General features: G+C 41.8%; 1 protein-coding gene across 1 annotated transcript; it reads right to left on the reverse strand.

Annotated features, from left to right (window-relative positions):
- Positions 1 to 903: 903 nt before the first annotated feature.
- STYX (serine/threonine/tyrosine interacting protein) lies at positions 904 to 19,752 on the reverse strand. Its single transcript, XM_062618488.1, has 11 exons — positions 19,458 to 19,752; positions 9,140 to 9,172; positions 8,241 to 8,294; positions 7,010 to 7,107; positions 5,933 to 5,993; positions 4,567 to 4,603; positions 4,005 to 4,044; positions 3,861 to 3,911; positions 3,178 to 3,250; positions 2,131 to 2,224; positions 904 to 1,419 (listed from the first exon to the last, which is right to left on the reverse strand). Exons 1-11 carry the CDS (start codon positions 19,512 to 19,514, stop codon positions 1,346 to 1,348), a joined length of 672 nt encoding a protein of 223 aa, XP_062474472.1. The 5' UTR covers positions 19,515 to 19,752; the 3' UTR covers positions 904 to 1,345.
- Between the last annotated feature and the right edge of the window lie 1,605 nt (positions 19,753 to 21,357).

Genomic DNA, 21,357 nt, shown 5'->3' on the forward strand with positions numbered 1-21,357 from the left:
GAGCTGGATGCTCGGATCCCTGGGTGCTTTTTATATTGATTCAGCTCTCCTGAGCCCTGTTAAAATACAGTCTAATAACAAGTTCAGATTTCCCAAATACACAAGTTCTTCTAACAGCTCCATCATTTGCTCAGTCATCACAGTGCTCTTAAGGAGCCATCATTTCATTCACATCTTTTCTGCAACAGACTGATTGGCAAACCAAGCAGAGATGCAGAACAGGGACAGTCCTTGCAAACCAGAGGTTATCACAATGCTGCTAGGAAGGGAGAAGAGTTTCATGGCCTTGGAGATTCCCAATTTGAGAACTTCAAAGCACTGATAGTGCAGCCTTACTTCACTCTAAAGCTTTAGAAGAGCTGTGGTGAATCCTTTGCCTCTTGATACTACTATGGCCAATGCTTTGGGCTTCAATTATCAGGCATCAACCCAAATTTTACCTCCAATGATGCAATTGTTGTTTTACAAAGGGAACTACTACCTCAATACCAGTTTGAAGATGTTCTATTCTACTAGAGAGATGGATCATGTTGTTTTGTTCAATTTAAATAATCCTGTAACTAATTTAACAAGCAGCTTTTCAGCACTAGCTGAGAGAATTCAGTCTTGATGTGTGTAAAATCGGTAGCTGCTCTCTATTAATTCAGCACATGACTATTTCATTAAGTAATCAGTATTGCTGAACTTACATAAAACAAGGTGAGGTTTTTAGAGGTATTTTGTTTCAAATTGATCTCGGAGTGTCAGCCTCAAAATAATTCAGATATAGTGAGGTTTATAACAAGGTAAAGAATTACATACCCGTTATATCACTGCTGTTGCTCAATTGCCAGTAGTAGTGCACAGTGAAGTTCATAAAGCACATTTCTACAAGCATGACCATAATATATACTGAGAACAAGGTGAGTTTTAGCAAACTTTTTCTTTACTAAAGTCTCTTGTTATAAATTACACAAATAACTTTATAAACAAATCCCCCCCAGCTTGCATTTTGTTTAAAGTAATAACTTTATATCATACAAATAAAGAAATTTCAAGTATGAAAAGTGCATTATTGCAATAATACCTCTTTGCAAGTCCAAAAATCTTGGTTTAGAATAAAACTGTAAAGTGTAAAAAAGGAGTAAAACAATCAGTGCCATCTATTCATTCAAGAAGTCCAACATCTTAAAAATGATGCTTAGTGTGTTGCAGAGGCAGATTTACATCTGGAAGCAACATGTAATTGAAAGGAAGCTATGTGTGTGTTCATTGTTTTGCTTACAACTCTGTTTTCTTTTTCTCCTAGTTTTCTTCACCTTTCTCGGCAGGAATTCACCATAAAAACAGTGCTTGTCCTCAAATATCATCCATTCTGTGCTGCTGCCACATGCACGGTTCCAAGTTCTTCATCCTCTTCGTGCATTCGCTTTAAACTTCCTGCAAAAGGCAAAAGGAAGGAGGAGACATCTGAAAAGATCAGCTCTTACAGTACACAGCTATGAGGAAGACTACAGGGCAGTTGTTACTGTCTTCTGGCAGGGACTCTGCCCTTTGAAGACATTCTGCTTTTGGACAGCCAGATGCTGACACCACTCTGCTTTCCTCACATTTCTCCACATGGAAAGGAAATTTCCTAGAATCTGTCATTTCTTGCACTCCCTTTACATCTCCCCCAGACTCCATTTCCACTGACTCTCAGCAGGGGTTACTACTGGCACACCTTTATATGACTGAGAAAACAGCTTTTACATGCCCTCATCCCCCATTAACTGTTCAAAGACACAACAAAACACTTTTCAGAGCAACTGCCTTTATTTCAAGAGCAGCAATCACATCATGAACACTGGCTGCTTTCAACCTGTCACTCTTGATTCCTCCAGCACACTCAGGGTTTCTGAGGGACAGGGCCCTTCTCCAGCATGGTGCGGAAGTGCAGAAAATGCCACAGGGAAGGAAGTTCAAACATAAGAAAACAGAATACGCATACTGCACACTGAAGTTTGAACATCATTTACACACCAACTGCAGCCATCCCCTTCCCAAAAGTTGGAGATTTGCTGCTGCTGGAGGTTCACTTAGGGAGTACAAGAGTCACTTCATGACACCACGTAAGACAGGCGGCATCACACACAACATGCAGCTTCTGACCTGTAGTACCAGCTGGAACTGCGAGGGATCTCTCCAACTGCAGTGGTGACATCATCTGGATGGTTAATTTTGCTAGATAGATGGCTTCATATTCCTGAAAAAGTTTAATAATACACATCGCTATTAATTTAGTATAACGCTTTGTAAGGACAAGAAGGACTAATTCAGAGAGTTCACTAAGATGGTCTAGAGAGTAGCCTATAGAGTAAGGCAGAGATTTTACAGGAGAGTTCTTTGCAGCTTTGATGTGAAAGACAAAAACATCAGGAAAAAAGAGCAAAAGAGAACAAAGTAAACTTTCACTACAAAATAAAGCCAAAACTTCTGTGAGAATGTTCAGAGAAATTGTTGCTCCCAATTTGGACAGTAGAAACAAACCAAACTTAGAATACAGTAGCTTCACAGATCTGTTACAAGGACAAACCACGGCCTTCAAGTTGTGTCTAGTGACCTGTCACACTTTCAGTACTACACAATAACTCTTTCCAGGAGTTACTTTAAAAAAAACAAACCCCCAGTCAAAAAACCCCTCAGGAGATACTCATCATCTTGAAGTAATAGCAGAGACACTGCAACCCTGTTTCAGCATACTGTCCTGATGCTTGCTCACCGTTCACCCAACAGACTCCTTGACTATAATAAAGCAACTTTATGATACCACTATTTGCTGTTTCAGATTTGTGAATTTCATCACCTAGGAATGCGAGTGTCCAGACACCAATGCATACCACAGCATTTTCACATGTGACCCAGCACTCTCCTTAGCCATCAATTAAGCTGTTTCAGAGCCTCTTAATCACTGCACAAACCAGGATTTTTATTTCTCCTCCCTTCCTGGATTTGCTTTGTCTAAAGCTTAAGTGTAATGAAGTGGGGTACCCACTCATCTTCCTCCCAAGCTCTACTTTAGCTTCTGACATTTACTTGAAGCATACTTTTACAGTAAATGTTAAACCTAAGTAGAAACATCTGTTTTGTATGAAGATGATTCATCAAATGGCTTCTGAGTTATGACCAGACAAAAAAACCCAAAACCCTAAAAGGCACCTGAAGTTGATGGACAAATCCAGCATTCGGATTAATACAGAATCTTCTTTCTTGAACGTAAGTAAATGCATCCCTTAAAAAGAGAAGGAGAGAGAAAATACTTGAGTGCAAAACAGACAGTGACAGAAGTCTGTGTGGTTTCAGGAGTCTTCCTTCCAATTACCAGTTCTTAGGAAATATACAGCCTCTGTTCCTCAGAACCAGTTTATACAACTGAAGTTGTTTGGGCGGAAGTGTAAAATAATACTAGTTGTAAAATACTATTTGCCCAGGCCTACCTACAGTTGTCGGCTTGCTGGCCTGTTCTCAACACACTACTTAGAACAGCCTCTTGGGGCCCTTCCTATAGTTTTACAGCGAGGCATCTGCCTGCTTAGGCTGGTATCCTGTTTCCATTAACAGCAGGTACCTGCTTCTTGAAGAAAGGATGTAAACAGATCTACAATGAAGTGAAATGGAATGATCTGCCCCATGTACAGTCTTCATTCAATCTCAGTAGCTAACTGGGTTATGCATCAATACACAACTGTTTAAGTTCCCTCCGAAGTTACTATTTGCTTACACCACTTGAATTAAAACATTAATGCCTACAGATATGTTAGGCCTCTTATCAGTACTAAGTGCTCTCTCACTCCAGCCTTTTCAGGCAAATGGTTAACTATGTGACCATGCTCTGCTCTTACCTGTACTTCACCCCAAATGTTTCCATTATGTATGCAATAACTAAGGCAGCACTGAAAAGAAACAAAGAAAAACATTAGTAAAAGATGTTTCCATTGTTTAAAAAAAAAAAAAAAAGAGAGTAAGCAGGCTGGATGGTTTCCTACCTTCTAGAAATCCCTGCATTTCCATGGACAAGAACTTTTCCTAAGAAGGAAAAACAAACAAACAACTTGTATAGACTGTAGAAAATTCTTTGAAATGTAGGGTTTTGTCCTCATTATGGAGAACTACACAGAAGGAAGGTACGTCCCAAAAATAAAAGTTGCGTCTTATTTCACTCGGGATTACTAACTACACTTTGCCCATTACTGCCTTGGGATAGAGAAGCACAGATCCCTGCCTCAGAGGATTCTGAGTAGCAGAACCTGCATTCCAGGACCACAATGCAGATTTTTAGCCCTGCATTAGTGAGAGGACAAAAAACTTCATGCACAGAACACAGTTGTGTTTAAAAGGGGGGAACCAACCCAAACCCCAGATAGCCAAAGTTTGTTTTCCAGTAGGAGGCAAAGGAAAGATCAGTTTGCTATGAACTTTGATAGTTCAAGCACAATAAACCCACAAATATAAGAAAACCTAATATTTAAGAGCCTCTAATACAGATCACTAAGTTTTAAAGCTTTAATAACATATTAGTAAACAAAGGAAAAAAATTAATGATTTTACCTCCACTTTGTAAACTTCCATCAATAAATTCTTTAGTCTACAAAAAAGAAACAGACTCAGAGTTTCACATTGTTTTAGATGTTACTGCTACTTGCACTTAAATTTGGCAGAATTTTATCTGTCTTTATATAAAATGACAATAACACACTCTTATACAGATCTATTTATATAGACTTAGACACCACTTCAACTGGACATTATTTCTTTTGTACATTTAACTATCCATAAAATTGTCAGTGAAAAATTAATGTGAAGCCAGAAACAAAATGCATAAAGTTCCATTACTGTGCTTTTTACAATCACTATGGCACATATTATGTCACTATCATAAAAAGTAACTTCCAAACATGTTTGCTGAGCAGTTGGGGAAAAAAAAAAAACAACCCAAACAACAAAACCACAAACAAACATCCCCCACACATCAGCAGCAATACAGCCTGGACCCCTAGGAACACACAGGTGTCAGTAGCAAAGTTCCACAATGGTATTTTCAGTTACAGAAGTAGGTCTAATTGATCTGTGAGACATGATGTAATGAGGTCTGTGGAATACTGCCAGCTTGAAACAGCTGATTAGACAAAAAGCAAAAGCTAAATAACTTATTGTAGGGAAAGCTCAGACTAGACTTAAAAATATACCAATACAGAGCTGCAAGATTTGCAAAGATGTTTGATTAAATGGCATTACACTTTAAAAAAAGCCATAAGCCATCAACTGATCTGGTGCCTTGTTCTGCAAAAACATGACCACTGCCCTACCTGCATATGGCAGAGAAGAGCTTTGGTTGGTTGGTTTGGGTGGGGGAAGGACCAAAAAAACCTAACCTAAAGATATAAAACTATAGGTGAAATGTAAGGCGTTTATTCTATTTCCAAATGTTAGTATGTGATGTATACTGTTTAATGTAAAGCTACCTTTTAACTCCACTAAACATGCCTCAAGATGCTGTAAAACTTAATTACACTATCTAGTTCCTATTTTCTGTTGAACTTTGCTTGATATCCTGTTGAATTTGATACAAGAGATATAAATACTCTTGAGCTCAAAAAGCAAGTTTCCTACAGGCCACTTTCTCCAGCATCCTCTCTTGACCTTCTTTGTTTTGAGACCAGTCTTTTTTACTCCTCCCTTTTCCCCCTCCCCAAGACCATAAGATACAGCCCTTTGAATTCTGCCTCAGTGTCTATACTTGTAAAAATATGTTAATTACACTTACTAATGTGGCAATAAGGTCACATAAGAGTTCTCAGCCCCTCCAGGAACCTCTGACTGGGTATCTCACATTTGAAACCAGTATTTTTTAGTTCAGAAAACTCACTGGGCAACTCCATTCCCAATCCATTCACATGAACACACAAATACTTACCATGGGGAAAAATCGTATTATATTCTCAACTGGATTATCTGCAATATCCAAGACTAAATACCTACAATGAAAACAGTTGCTATGAGTACACAGTACTACTGAGTTGTTGCTACAAGTCCCTGTACAGCTGATTCAACCTCATTTCACTCAAACCTGCAGAAGGAAGCTAGCACTACTCTCCTGGCTGTACTTTCTTGTCCGAGATCAAGAATTTCTACAGTGAAGCAACCTCTGGAGCTGTCCTTATGAAAAAGGATGTGAGGAACCTGCTCTGATATCCCCTGACAAAAATCACATCTCAGAGAAGAAATTCACAAGTGCTATGCTACAGACAAGTCTAAAAGCAGAGTACTACACACTCACATGCTCCCCATCAGTTTGTAAATATGGGTCAGGGTTCTTTTCTGGGGCTTTATGCAACTTTTTCAGAGGTACCATTCTGATTAAGTTACCTCAAATGTTTTATTAGCAGGAGAAACTGTACTCACAACTAACAGCTTTAAACCTCTAGACAGTTAAAGAATCATAGAAAGGTTTGGGTTGGAAAGGACCTTAAGATCATCTAGCTCCAAACCCCTCTGCCATGGGCAGGGATGCCTCACACTAGACCATGTCACCCAAGGCTCTGTCCAACCTGGCCTTGAACACTGCCAGGGATGGAGCATTCACAACTTCTTTGAGCAATCCATTCCAGTGCCTCACCACCCTCACAGTAAAGAGCTTCTTCCTTATATCTAAGCTAAACTTCCCCTCAGCCCGTCTTCATACAGGAAGTGCTCCAGCCCCCTTATCATCCTTGTGGCCTCCTCTGGACTTACTCCAACAGCTCTACATCCCTTTTATGTTGGAGACACCAGAACTGCACACGGTACTCCAAGCAGGGTCTCACGTCTCTCAGTTACTGCAAGGTAATGGATACTTCTCATTTGCAGACTTGCCTATGTCTGGAGTTTATTAGGATGAATATGGTTTGGATTTAAGAGTATGTCTACGCCTTAGCACATTTTTCAAAAGGTTTTGACAATGTGAAAATATTTGGAAAGAACACTAACACAGAAAATCTTGATCATTTCTCACCTAAATAACTGTTGGAAGTTTGGTTTAATAAAGTTTGCTTCGATGTTTTGCCGTATGCATATTACATGGGTTATTCCATGTTTCTGAAGTATAGGTAGCTGTGGAAAAACAAAACCGCACACTTATTTTTAAAATTATGGAATCCATCTATTGCAGAGCAATAGAAGAAAAGCTATGCCTAAATACACAACAGGGTTCAAGGAAAGCCAGAGCTGGTTTTCTAGTATTCAAAGCATACTGTGAAAAATGTTGTATTTAAAAAAAGACAAGACACGACTATTAGGAGCTGCAAGAAAAGGCATTCGTGACAATGACAAAAAGAACAGGCAGTAAAGAAGGCATTCAATGAACTTGTTTGTCTTGGCCCACCTTTCACTTTGCATGAAATGGCAAGTCCCTACATGATGTAGAAATTTACATCCAACACTGGATTCTTGTTGGAATCAGACCACTGAAAGCAAGATCATTTAAACTATGAGGTAAGTTCGCAGATACAAGCTTTGTCTTAGCAGTGCTTGACTTTGTTGTAGATGCAATTCACCTTATTTATTGTGTATGTGCAAGTTCCTGCTCACACATACGTGATTTATGTTGCAATGCTTTTGCAAAGGAAATAGATTGCCTGATCGGGAACATGCATGTCTCAAATTATTCACCTTTTCCTAAGAAAAGTTATAGTCAAGCTTGATTATAAGACTCAATTATAGCACAAAAAGGTCACTCATGAACACTCACTGCAATTAGTGTGCAAGTCACTTCAAATTGGCACTTCTGGTTTGTAAGGAGCAGTTAGAGCTGACTAGCTGAACTGAGAGAGCACATGTGTGTGCATATGAACACATCCCAAACTTCGGGCCACATGAAAAGAATTTCATCAGGGCTATTTTTTAGGAATTATTTCTTCCTGAAGTAACCCTTTAGCTCACAACACTGTGAAGGAAAAGAGTCTTCTAAGTGTCAACTGCCCAGCATGTGCCTGAGAGGGCATTTCAGATTCACCCTGAAAAGGGGAGGCATTGACACCAGCCCCAGTCAGACAATCCCACAGGCTAAAAGGGCCATTCCATAAATGTACCATGTATTACTTCTGCACTGGCATCCTTCATGTTCCAGTTCAGGATTGCAGCCAAATTTACACCCATACAGATGAACACACAAACACATTGCCACAGTAACAAATCAAATCACCACAGCAAAGTTTCCTTACGAGACACTATTCTGAAAATCATACCTTGCTTTTCATAGCTGAAGAATATGGGCCTAAAAATAACCCAGGTAAAATTTCCTAGGAGGCAGAAGAACACAGACATTTAATACCAAGTCAATATTATTTGAAATAATACATCAATTCAGACTATGGCCATGGAAAAGAGATTTACACATTAGTGGGATGCGTTATCAAGTGTCATTTATAACAGGATAAGGTGGAAAAAATCAGTTTGGTAAAATAAAAGAAACATTATCTTTCTGCAGTAGATCTTGTTTTGGAACAGGAATCAAGTCCTTTATTTGGACAAAGTTCCAGTTTGATTACTGCATCTTACCCAGCCCCAGATCAAATGAAGGGGACTTTAAGTTTGTATATAATCGTGTCTTGCAATTAATTTCAAATTGCTCTCATGGTAAAAGATACACACATGATAAATCATACACACATGGTGAGTCTGCTAGCTTTGTCCTAGTAGTAGGAAAATACACATTTTTAAACCTTTATCGCCCCACCAATAGAGACATGTAGGTCTGTTTGTGCAAAGATTTGGCTGACACCATGGTAGGAAAATTTTAATTGCTCGTCCTACTTGAGAACACTTACTTCCAACCAAATTTAAGTTAAAAAGCAAAGCCAATATATTTTTAGCAGTCATCTCCTAAGAACATTCACGAAGTTAAAAATGTAGTATTTGGGGGATTCTGAAGGACAAAATTACTACTTTTTTTTAAGTCTTTGTACAGCAGATATCCAAGCCCAGCTGCACTCTGAGCTAGCAATCCTCATCTCTTGCATGGTGCTGCTTGACACTTTACCCCTCAAGACTAATTCTGGTACCTGCTCCCTTGTAGGGCACTTTCTTCTACTCACTGAACACAACATGTTTTGTTACTGAAATGGTAAATGAAAGCGTGTCATACCTGCATCTCTCTCCTCATGGGATAGGTCCAATCCTTAAAAATAAAATAAAACATAACTACATATACACACAAGGGGAAAAACACATTCAGGCAGAGATCTGTACTGGCATGACATAGAAATAACTTGGAATTTATTTTCTCATACTGTACAAGCTACCTGCTACGCACCAGGCATGGTGCTTACGCTCACTGCTAACTCTCCACACAGATACCAGGAACACTCATGCGCAAAGAACACTGTTTTGAAAGCTAATATGAAGAAGCCTCAAGCTCACTACATTATCAGTGAACCAGCTGGTGCAGAACACCCAGTGTTGTACATCCGCACCTCAGCTTTCTGCCCAGAAGCTTCCCCCTGGAGTAAAAAGGTCAACAAAAAAAAGGAGAAAGGAAGGCGGCTTTAGAACATTCTGTACCAGCTACATTTTGCCCGGCACATTCCTACCGCCACTGACAAAACAGTTAGAAGATAACATGTAAAGCAGGTAACTCCCTTAGAGACTACACTGCCCCACCCAATACATTCAAACTAACTGTATTTTGAGTATTTAGGATTAACAATTCTAGAAACTCACGCTCTCCATGAGCACAGCAAGCCACTAAAGTGAATCTCCACTTTTCTCCACCCCAGACAGTTACACTGGGAAGGATCCTTCCACAGTAAATGCATACACTTGTGTTCAGCCACAAGGACATGATGCTTCTCTTAATTTACAGATAGCACATCACACCCTTCCATAGAACCTCAGACCCTCTCTCAGTCTGTGAGGGTTCACTACTTGGGAAACACCTCAACTGTTTACTATCATTCACCTCAATGTATCAGAACTGCCCAAAGCAAATGCCAGGATCAACATCTCTATCCTTCGCTCTACTTTACAGAACTGCCAAAGCTGAACAGAAAAATGTCCAGGCAGGCTCTATTCCTGTCTTTCCTTTTTTCCAACTCCCACCGTCCTCTATTAACAGGCTCTTACTCATTCTCTGACCCTCACACACGAAGGAGTTGTATCTGAGATCACAGTTACCAGCTGGAGGGGGAAAAAAAGAATAAAAAGAAATAGTTAAAGCATATCAAATCAAATGCATACATATATTTACATAACTCTGTTGTTCACTCCACACACACCAGCAGCTAAGAAAAAACATTGCCGTATGTCACTCTTGCTATGTTCTCCTCAAAACTATGAGAAAGTTAAAACTCTGGATATTCCACCTCTGAAACAAGCTCAGGATTCCACTAAGATAAACCTCAAACTGCAACACTGTCCACCCCAGCACCTGCAGTTGTACTGGTATTGCATGTTAACCCTCTTTTTACTAAGACACTCAAAAATCCAGTGCTTCCCCCAAACACAGGGAGGTTTTGCTAGCTCTTAGAGGTGGAATTATAGAGGGGATTAGTATCAATAAAGATATTCTGGAAACCACCTGAATTGTGTCTGGGAAAGTATTTCTGAGAAAGCAAACAAACATTAAGCAACTCAAAACAATTCTTTGACTACAACCTAAAATGGTAGTACAAGCAGAGAAATAAATGCACTGACAACGCCTTTGCTAAAGATACAGAGATGCAGCTAAATTACTTCTGCATGTTTCAGCTGTAATAATAAAATCTCCTGATAGTAGAAATTAGAAAACCTGTGACAAAAGGATGACATTTACAGAACTGTATCCTTTGGGCACAGATAGAGATATTTGGGTTAATATGAGAGTGTTTAGTAGCATAACCCAGGTGTCTCACTGCATATACAAAAGCATCATTTGCTCATCAAAAAGCAAGAAAAACCAATTTTTCTCAAGTATAAAAGCAACAGTAATAAACTATGAAAAGCTTCAGCTATACTCCAGGAGTATTAAACACTTCAGTGGGTTTATTATGCTATTTGTAGAATTTAGAAGTCTTAATCTGGAGCATAATAACAACACAAATTCATCACCACTTTGGGGTAAGGAGACTTAACATTACAAATATTTCTTTCAAATGCATCAGAAGCAGGAAACTGTGCTAGTCCCAACAGCTGTAAAATGTGCAAAGTAGGTAGGTGAAAACTTAGCAATATACAGTCCAAAGGAAAATCAACACCCAAAAGACAACAGATGCCACAGATGTTCTGAACAAGAAAAAAATGTTAGTATGGGCTCCAGACATTAGTCTTCAGTGTTCATCAAGAAGCTTAAAAGATACAGTTTTCAGTGGGATTTAGTTTACAAAATAGATATCTGAAAGGTGATGTAGGCAGAAAACATTTAATCTGAAACAAGTACACAAACTACTGAGAGTGACTCTGGTGATTCCTGACAACCCTTCAAGGTGTCTAAAACCAACACCACAAGATTATTCCAGTGCAAAATTATGTAAAAGTAAATCTATGAATGTAAGCTGAGCCCAAGCATAGGTCTCATTTTAAGGAATTCATTCATCAATCATGTTTTCCACACTGTCTGAACCACCCATCAGACAAATAACAACTGAAAGTTTGTTTTTGAGAGATCAAATACAAGATTTTTGCTAAGAAAACAACTGATGATGCCAGAGCTGGATAAAGTAACAGCAGACCTTGCTGCTAGGTACTTGGTAGGCTCTTCAGAAAAGGCAACAACTTCCCGGGAAACACCAAAACACCACCTTCAATTCTCACAAGACACAAAAGTAAAGAGAAAGAATGCAAAAATTAACCCCCACAACTCCAAAGTCTTTAAAACTCTGAAAAGAGGAGCCACTCACCTCTGACAGACCTTCCCAAGCTTGACTGTGATTCACTGATGGTCAAGTTCAACAGACAGCGCAGCTGTTCTGCTGAGGGTGTTCACAGCACATATCTGCTGTTTTGGATTCACACAAATAAAATGCCAGGGACTACGTAAAGCACTTCAACTACTGTCCCAAAATGGACTGACTGGCAAGAGAAAAGGGAGTGAAGCATGTTTCAAAGCCCTCCCTTCCCCATCTACAGCCAGCCTCTAACTGAAATAAACTGACGATAAGAATGTGTAAGACTTGCATATATTACAAATTGCTTCTTGGTAACCAATATCTAAACTACAGAGAATTACTTTGCCAGCAATTATGGTTATTTTGTTGGTATTTTGCCATAACTATACCTGTTCTTCTTTAGAAGAACAGTTTAATGGCAAAACTCCCCTAATGTCTTACACTGACACGTGCAAATGCCTGTACATGTGGATTTTCCCCGAGTGACCTTGGCTAGGACTCAAAAATTCATAAAATGAATTTTGTATTAGTTTCACATCCCTAACATTGAGACTTGTCTATGCTCAACATCTGCACAAAACCAATGACTGCTTTTTAAACACAGCATAGCAAGGTACATTGTGTAATCTGCACATGCCTCACCAGAAGCAATGTAGTGAAATTGCTTAACTGGCTCCTGACAGTTGACATCTGAAGACTCATCTAATTCCCACATATAAAAGGCATATTCTAGTCAGTATATCCCAGTTGGTCTCTGATGAAGCTCAGCTTTAGTTGGAAGGCAACCCACAGTACTGCACTTTCATCATTACGGCTAAACTCCTGCTGCCTTATAATTAGTAGCCTGAAAACTAGACTGCCCTAGATGAAGGAAGATGCTTTCAAAGGTGCAGAAAAAAAACACCAGTAAAATAAATCAGACCAGTAGTTTAAAGAAGGAGAATCCACTATCTTTTCTAGATTTTAGCTGCTGTCACTTATCTGTTCAGCATCCCTGGGCAGCAGCCACCATCTGCAGCGACTCTCCCTGCTTTCAATTCCTCTTGAAAAGCTGCACACTAACCTAACTACACCAGGTTTCTGACCCTTTTCCAACACTCAAAACAGCTCTTTTGCTGCTGATTAACAGCATCACTTACCTCTCTGTACTGATTTCTCTTCCTATCACAATTCATCACAGTAACACTTCCCCGTGACTGATCCTTCCTTGTGTACCTCAAAAATCTAGGGCTGTCAGAATCCTCTTGCCTAAATTTGTTTCCCTGTCTAGTGGAATATGCACATAAGCTGTAACACTCAAAGTCTTTTCTCCAAACTTGATACAACACTCTTCCACAAGTTGTGAAATCAAGCTGAAGACAACTGTTACGGCAATGACAGCCACACATTCTATTGACCTGCTTTAATTCCTTCAGCTGCTCTGGCTAACTGATCTCTCAGCTCTAACTTTGACCACTCTGTATAGGAAATTAAAGTTCAGCTAAACAATGTTCTAATCAGAACAGTCAGAGTGCATGATGATATTAACTGCCAATACTGCTATCACACCCCCCTTAAGCAGGCTACGGCTTGGATTGTGGATGGGTCCTGATCTCTTAATGATTACCTTGATGCAAAAGCTTTATATGTAACTGAGGCAGTTTTAAGGCTAACTTACACAATTAAAAGCAATCACATCTTGGTTCTGACAGTACTTTGGATAGTATGTTGGAAAATGAAAATATACTCAGAGCTGATAGTCAAACAAAAGGGAGAGAAGGGACTTTATCATTAAAGACCTGCGCAAAAGTAAAGCTTTTTGTAAAACAGAACAAATGTCAAGCAAAATCATGAAATACTGAAGTATTTCAAGTAACAGAGCACACTCATTTGCCATCTTCTGACAAGAAAACATAAAATGAAGTACTGAAAACATATTAAAGAAAAATATCTGAATATTACTGAAAACTGTCACATCTCTCACTGCAAAGCGTGCTACTTTAGAGCCTCAAAATGAACTACAAACAAGGGCAAGGTTTCATTCCCACCCCTTCACAGCTGTTTAATCCTATGGTACCATGCTCAGGAAATTATAATGGCCCCAGACTAACTGCTTTTTTAGCAAAGCTGGTTGTCAACCAAGTAAGCTCCCCGCTCCAGGTCACCACAGGTCAGATAAGCACTAGGACAAAACTGGTGACAATGCTGGATGGTTGGATGGATAGTTGGCAGGATGGGTAAAGCTGCTTTTTAGCAAAGCCAGCTATTAGATGGGCTTTGCTGTAACAGCAAGTCCCCCCTTGGTCAGAGATCCTGCTTCAGTCAGTCTCAAGAACGGTAAACATAAGCTGGGAAGCAGTGTTTAACAGTGCTTTCTGTTTATTTGTACAGAGTATTCAGAATGGGAAGTTCTCATTGTACAGACATTTTTGATTTTGTAAATACAAAGGAATACAAAAGCAGGAAGGTGGAGAGGAAAAACAATAGCAGGTGGGAATGACAGAGCAGAGAGAGGAAGGAAGAAGCATACAACAGGAAAATAAAGGTTATTTTAGCAAAGAGAAACACAAGCCACAGAAAAGGATAAAAGGTAGACTAAGGCAACTAAATGGAAATCAGAAACATAATACAGATAAGAAACAAACGTTTCTTATTTGTCCCATTCTGTAACATCAGTCCAAACAGATACCTCTACTAACTTGTGAAATACCGATTAGCACACAGGCTCATCAGCACTTTTAAGTGGTACTGTGTTTGATAACAATAACAGAATCAATCTTTGTTGTTACTTTAGAACTGAGACATTATAGTGATCATCTGTTCTGATGGAACTCACTTAGCTAACTACATACGCACCATTGCATAGTGCGGTAATGTTTGCATGAACTCATATCATTATGTGTGAACTGAATTTATTTTATAGATTATTTTTTTTACAATAGGGGTAATAAAACACTAGAACAGATTTCCCCAGAGAGGAGGCGGATGTGCCATCCCTGGAGAAATTCAAGGCCAGGCTGCACATGTTTCTGGGCAATCTGATCTAGATGATTTCCCTGCTCATTGCATGGGCTAGATGACATTTGAAGGTCCCTTCCAACCCAAACTATTCTGTGGTTCTATAATTATTAAAGCACAATAAAGCCACAAAGGTGGAATTCTTCACCTTCTTTGAAGCACACAGACAACTGGCAGGACTGCCACACTTTTTGCATTTCTTTTCTTGTTTAAATAGACTTGCACAGAAGCCAAGACCCATCTGATTTTCTTCTAGTAATATTTCACCCCACTGATACCCATTGCAATAAAGGGTCTTGACAATTCATTTTTTACAAAGAATCTGTAGAGTGGGCCCTAATGAACAAGTTTTACTGGTAAAGGAAAAAGTGAACTCAGATTATGAGAATTGTTTATAATGGAGTAAGTATCTTATTTTCATGCCTTTGTTTTTTAAACTACAGCCTAGTGAGCTGGGCTCCACTGAGGCAGCCAAGGAATGTGCAGGTCTCTTCATAATCCTCATTTAATTAAAAAAATATACATATACTTTAAGTCCCCAGTTCTACAAACTGCTCCAGTTGTGAGCCCCCTTCATGTCTGTGTGGGTGCCTATGCACTTCAATGGGCTTCCCACAGACGCAAGGCATAAGTTCATCACAGCCCACAAGACTGCTCGACTTTAGCTGTCACATTGCACTTCTTTTGATCTATGCAAAATAGGCTGATAGTATCCCAGCGTCGTGATCAAAATCTGTCACCTGATTTACATTTCCCAGCATAACATCACAATTGTTGTAAAATTTCTTTTGCTCTATTATGTGGGCAGGTAAAATAAATATTCTAATACAGGCTTCCTACTTATTTTAAAGAGTCTGCAGAGGAGGGGAACCACTATGTTTAAGGAGGTTATTTGCATTTCTGTGTAAGAGTAAAAAAGCTAAGAAATTTGTTCCACCTTTAGATGAACTGCACTACCAGGGTTTTAAAAAGCAGTCAAAAATACATTAGCATTCAGACTAAATACAGCTGTCAAGAAATGTAAATTCCATCATGCACTAAAGAGAGCTTGGTTTTGACACATAATAAAAAGGCAAATATGATTGCTTAGTCAATAAGCTGATAATTCCATTACAAAAACCATGGAGAGTTCTAAAAACCATTCTAAATACATCACAAATACTAGTTTACTCAGCCTGCTTGCAAACAAGTATGCTCATATTCTAACAAAGAAATAAACTGGTAATTATTGCTGTGTTCCCAGTACATATACCCTAGCACTATTTTCCACTTTTTTTTTGTTTACAATCTAATGGGAAAATAATTTCCATTAAATTCTTTGAATTATTACAGTCCTTATTTACCATCTCTCACAAAGTACCATCTTCAGTGCTAATATGCAGCATGCACCGTTACTAACCCGACCTCCTTTAACAGGTCTTTATCCATACGTGCTTATATTGGGGGAAAGAAAAAATACACAGCACTTCTCAAATTTAAGAAATTTTTGAGGCCTTACCTTGGAAAGCATGCCAATTTTACAAAAAGACATAAATCTAAGCTTAGATCACTATTACTTGTAAGACTTTGACATACTCAATATCATTAAACATGTAGTTTACAGCCATTCGTGGCATATAGCAGATTTTTTTTTTCAGCTTTTCAAGAATGATGGGTTACATTTTTAACATCCAAAAATTAGAAGCAGATGGCATAAGGACCTGTAAAAAGCCATTTGGCTTTTAAGTGCTATAGACTCACCAGTGAAAGATGGAAGCTGGTTTATCCCAGACCTCATTAGCTCACCTTGCAGAACTGGACAACTCAGTGCACAAGAGCAGGCTGGAGGAAGCATCACAGGCCAGCCAGCACTGACACACCGAAGCGTGGCAGACGCTTGCCAGTACCTGTCTGTGCTTGGCTTTTAATATACGGTTTCACCACCTGAATGAACTCCCCCCATGCCTCATAGTATATGTGTACCTCAAAGTGGCACATTTGACCAAGAATTCTCAGAAGAACCAGCTTCTGCTCGGGCAGCTGCTGAGATGGTATCAGATTAGGAATGCAAAGGTGGCACAACTCGCTCCAGCAGGGAAATACCACCAGCATCCAAAAAGTACAAATAGCCAAGTAGTTTAAAACACCAGCAATTTGTAATGCTATGTATGGATTAGTGACATTGCAAACAATCTACAGGCCAGGAAACTGACCTTTTTATTTAGAGTACACGTCTGCAGTCTGCCTAAGTCAACCCAGCTGTAGGTTGCTGTCACCCGTCACATAGCCTTGCCCACACACTGACTTTTCTTGTGTCAACTAGGGAGCATGGAGCTGTGCAGACAACCAGATCAGCTCACTGATTTGGAATTATTATTACTGTTATCATTTAAGCTGTCACATGGTTATTAGTGTCAGTAGGGAGAAGAGAGTGGGCGGTGGCAGTTAAGATTGCCTTACAATGACCACAAAGTTGCCCTTACTCTTGAGCAGCCTGTATCAGTAAGTAAATCAGGGACTCCCCAGGTTGTCTCCCCTCCCCTTCTTCCCCACAATATCTTGAATTCAAATCTACCAAGACACCATTAAACCATACACAACCAACTCCCTGAAATACTACTGGAGAATACTCCTCATTAGAGAACCACCTCACTGCAACACACAAGAGATAATCTGCAGCTTCCCATAAATAACTGCATTTTGTGGGCAGAATGACTATTTTCCTCAGTTTGCTTTACCAAAGCATCTTCTTAAGAACTGGGCCAAAGGCTGAAGTCTCTTACACTTTGCTTCAGAGGTTAGCTCCACAAGAAAACTCTGACATTCCCCACTGGGTTTAACTTTCCTGCTTCCCCCAGGTACTCCAACTGTAGTGTATTTTGATTAAGTCAGACACAGATGTAAGGTGTTGGGAAGAAAAATATCTTAGGGTTTTGCTTAAAAAACAGTCCTTGAAATTCTCTGCTCTGGTTTTGCAGCCTGCAAAGGTCTCACATTTTATACATAATGCCACTGAGAGACACAGCATGAAAAAAAAAAACAACAAAAAAAGCTAAAAAATAAAATCCACTCTGACTGCTATTATAACTTCAGTTTTCACCACCTAGGAATTGTTAGACTGGCAATGATTTCTGCTTTTAACTGTTTTAACAGCACATGCCTTTTCAGCCATTCTAGTTATAACAGGTTCCAAAAGCCATCTGGGCTGAGTTGACCATTTTCAGAATAACTGTCAATAATAGGATCGGTTTCTCCACAAAGGAAAGATATTAAGAAAACCCCAAGTCATAAATCTCACAGAGTGCTATATAATTTGTGTTCAGATACAAACGGATCACAGCTTTCTGAAAACAGCCAAGACAACTTAGAAACACCTCCTTCTAAACACACTCTAGAGAAAATACTAAGTCTTAACAACAAAACTGAAAGTGACACGGTAACTTTCCATATTTCAGGTAACTTACCACAATGACAGCATTTAACAATAGCTCTCTTAAAACAGGAATTAACACTGTTGTTTATTAAACACACAACAACCTATAGACCTCTGAAGAGCTTAGATGCTATCAACTTCCCACATGAGCACTGTGACATTTTGCATGAAGTACCTGAGGCTATCAAAGCGGGACACTCGGAGCTGTCTGTGACACATGAAAACACACCACCAGTATTCAGGGTCAGAACTGAGAAGCTAAGCCAAGTTCAGAAATCAGACACCACACTGGCCCGACTCCTCTGACACAACACAGGGTGCAACTAAGTCTTGGCAGATATTGCCACCTGCCTTAGTTTGCAGAGAAGCCTTGGCTCTTGAAATGCCTTCCCAACAGACTCACTGGAGCGCCAAACTGTTTCTGGAGTATCTAAGAGTTCATGCACACCAACTGTTTGGAAGGGGGCATGCAGGTCCTCACTGCTAGTAGCTCATTACCTTTCTGCACGTACAGAGAGGCAAGCAGGCAGCCAGCAGCAGATGGAGGACAGGACTGGTGACCATACAAAGGGAGAACATGCCGTGGAAAGCAAAAGGGCGGCTAACAGCCAGGCCGTGCCACACTGAAGAACACACGAGGGGCCACTACCAGAGGGCAAAAGCCAAGGGAGCAGCGGTCAGCCGAGATGGCCCGGGGGTTCTGTGAAGGCTGACACCCCCTCTTCAGCAGGCAGGGCTCGCTAAGAGCACCGAGAGCAGGCAGGCGGCAGGGAGGGAAAGGCCGGATGCACCCCAAAGGGAACATGCAGGAGGAAAGAGCGTCTCGGAGGGAGCAAAGGGCAGGCAGGACCAGGGGATGTGGTGGGTGATCCCGGGGGGTGGCACAGCGGCGGGCGGATCGGTGTGACACCGGGACAGAAGGGACAAGACGGACCTGCGCCTCCGTGGAGCCCCGCGGGGGCTGCGCTCAGAGCTCAGGGGGGTCCCTGCGGCCAAGGGAAAGGGAGGACGGGGAAGAGAACGGCAAGCACGACCCGGCGGGGACCCACCGGCGGGAGACAGGGCCCCGCGGGGCAGTCGGGAGCAGCCGTGCCACACGGGGCCGGGCGCGCACGAGGCTGGCGCGGCAGCGACTCTCCCAAGGCAAGGCTGAGCGGCAGCCGCTGGCAGCTCCCCCCCTCCCCGCCGCTCACCTCAGAGTCCTCTTTGGCCTGCGGCAGCGCGGGGAAGGCCGGCTTGGCGAGCTCCATGGCCGGGCGCTCTCCGGGCGGGGCAGGACCGGGCAGGGCGGCTATTTGGGCAGCGGGCCCACAGGCTCCGGCGGAGCAACAGCAGGAGGAGGTGGAGGAGGAGGCGGCGGCGCGCTCGGCCGCCCGCGCCCGGCCGCCATGCTGCCGCTGCCGCCGCTGCTGCCTCTTCCCCCCGCCCCCGCCGCCGCCGCTCCCCCTCCCTCCCTTCCGCCCGCCCCCGGGCTCCGCTCCAGCGCCGCTCCCGCCCCGCCCTGGTCGCTCCGCCCACAACGGCCGCCGCGCGCGGGGGCGGTGCCGCCAACGGCCCGAGGGCGGGGCCCGGGGCCCTCGCTCGCTCCTCAGGGCCCGGCAGCGCGGGGGCAGCGGAGCGGGTTCGCCGGCTCCTTCGTTAACCCCAATTAGGGCTCCATCAGCAGCACCCCCCTCCTCAGCACAGCTCGGCGGCGGCCAGCGAGGTGCAGCCTCTGCGGTGGACGTGCAGGCCTGAAGCGCCTCACGCTCCCCGCTTCCAACGATGATCATACAGCCGCCTTCCCCTCGCCCTGCCGGTGCTGGTCGCCTGTTGCTCCTCGCACTGCACGGAAACTATTCCGGTGAGCAGACACGCGCTTTATCACCATCAGGAAGGCGATGGCTGCCTCAGATTTTAGCTGATGCCACAAACGGGGCCATCTTCAAACAGGTCCTCTTGAGCGCACAGGACACCCTCTGATATATGAGTCTTGGGCCAGGAATCCACCTTTCCTCCTAGCTTGAGGTCCCTCAGTCCCATGCTCTGTTGGACTCTTAAGGTATAACCCCAAACTATTTAAACATATACTCACTTACCCCCTTCAGCACTGTAATTTCCTTCCACTGAAAGATTAAAAATGAAACAGCAAAGGAAGAAAACTGCAGGTTTCACCAGATGGCATCAAGGGATAGGTGCTGGTAGCCTTAGCTTCTGGCCCAGACTTCAAAAGTGAGCTATAACCATTCCCAGGGCTTCCGGAAATGGTTTGCTATGTTTTACCCACCTCCAAGGTAACACCAGGAGCTCAGCTCCCTTTACATCACTTAACACTCAGAAACTGACTTTTATTTAATTTTCCATTTTTTCCAAGCACATGGCTGTACCATTCAGACCTAGCAGCTCTGTACAAGTGCACTTGAAAGGTGTTATGGTAAAAAACCCCAAATTTGCATCTTTGCACTCCTGACACAATGTCCTGGGTTCAGCTGTAAGAGTTACTTTTCTCCTCCCTAGTAGATGGTGCAGTGCAGTGTTTCAGGTTTAGTCTAAGAACAATGCTGAATAACACACCAGTGTTTTAGTTACTGCTCAACAGCACTTACCCTGATCAAAGACTTTTCAGTCTCTCATGCTCTGCTAGTGAGGAGGGGCACAAGAAGCCAGGAGGAAGCAGAGACAGGACACCTGACCCAAACTAGCCAGAGGGATATTCCATACCACAGCACATCATGCCCAGTACAGAAACTGGGGGGAGTTACCCAGAAGGCCCAGATCACTGCTTGGGTCAGGCTGGGTCTCAGCAGATGGTGAGCAGGTGTGTATCACTTGTGTTTATTCCCCCCCCCCCCTTCCTTATCTATTTTTATATTGCCCCCTTATTATTTCACATAGTAGTAGTTTTGTATTATACTTTAGTTATTGGACCATTCTTATCTCAACCTTGGGGCTTACATTGTTTCAATTCTCCTACCCATGAGGGAGGAATAAAGGGGGAGCGAGCAAGCAGCTGGGTGGTGCTGAGGTACTGACTGGACTTAAACCACAACACAATCACAATAGGAAGTTTTTATACTAAGCAGGAAAAAAGGTCTGTAACAACCATTAGCCACA

Source organism: Pezoporus occidentalis, unplaced genomic scaffold, assembly GCF_034315485.1.
Source record: "Pezoporus occidentalis ecotype Australia unplaced genomic scaffold, CSIRO_AGI_Poc_V1 ctg200, whole genome shotgun sequence".
Classification (NCBI taxonomy): Eukaryota; Metazoa; Chordata; class Aves; order Psittaciformes; family Psittacidae; genus Pezoporus; species Pezoporus occidentalis.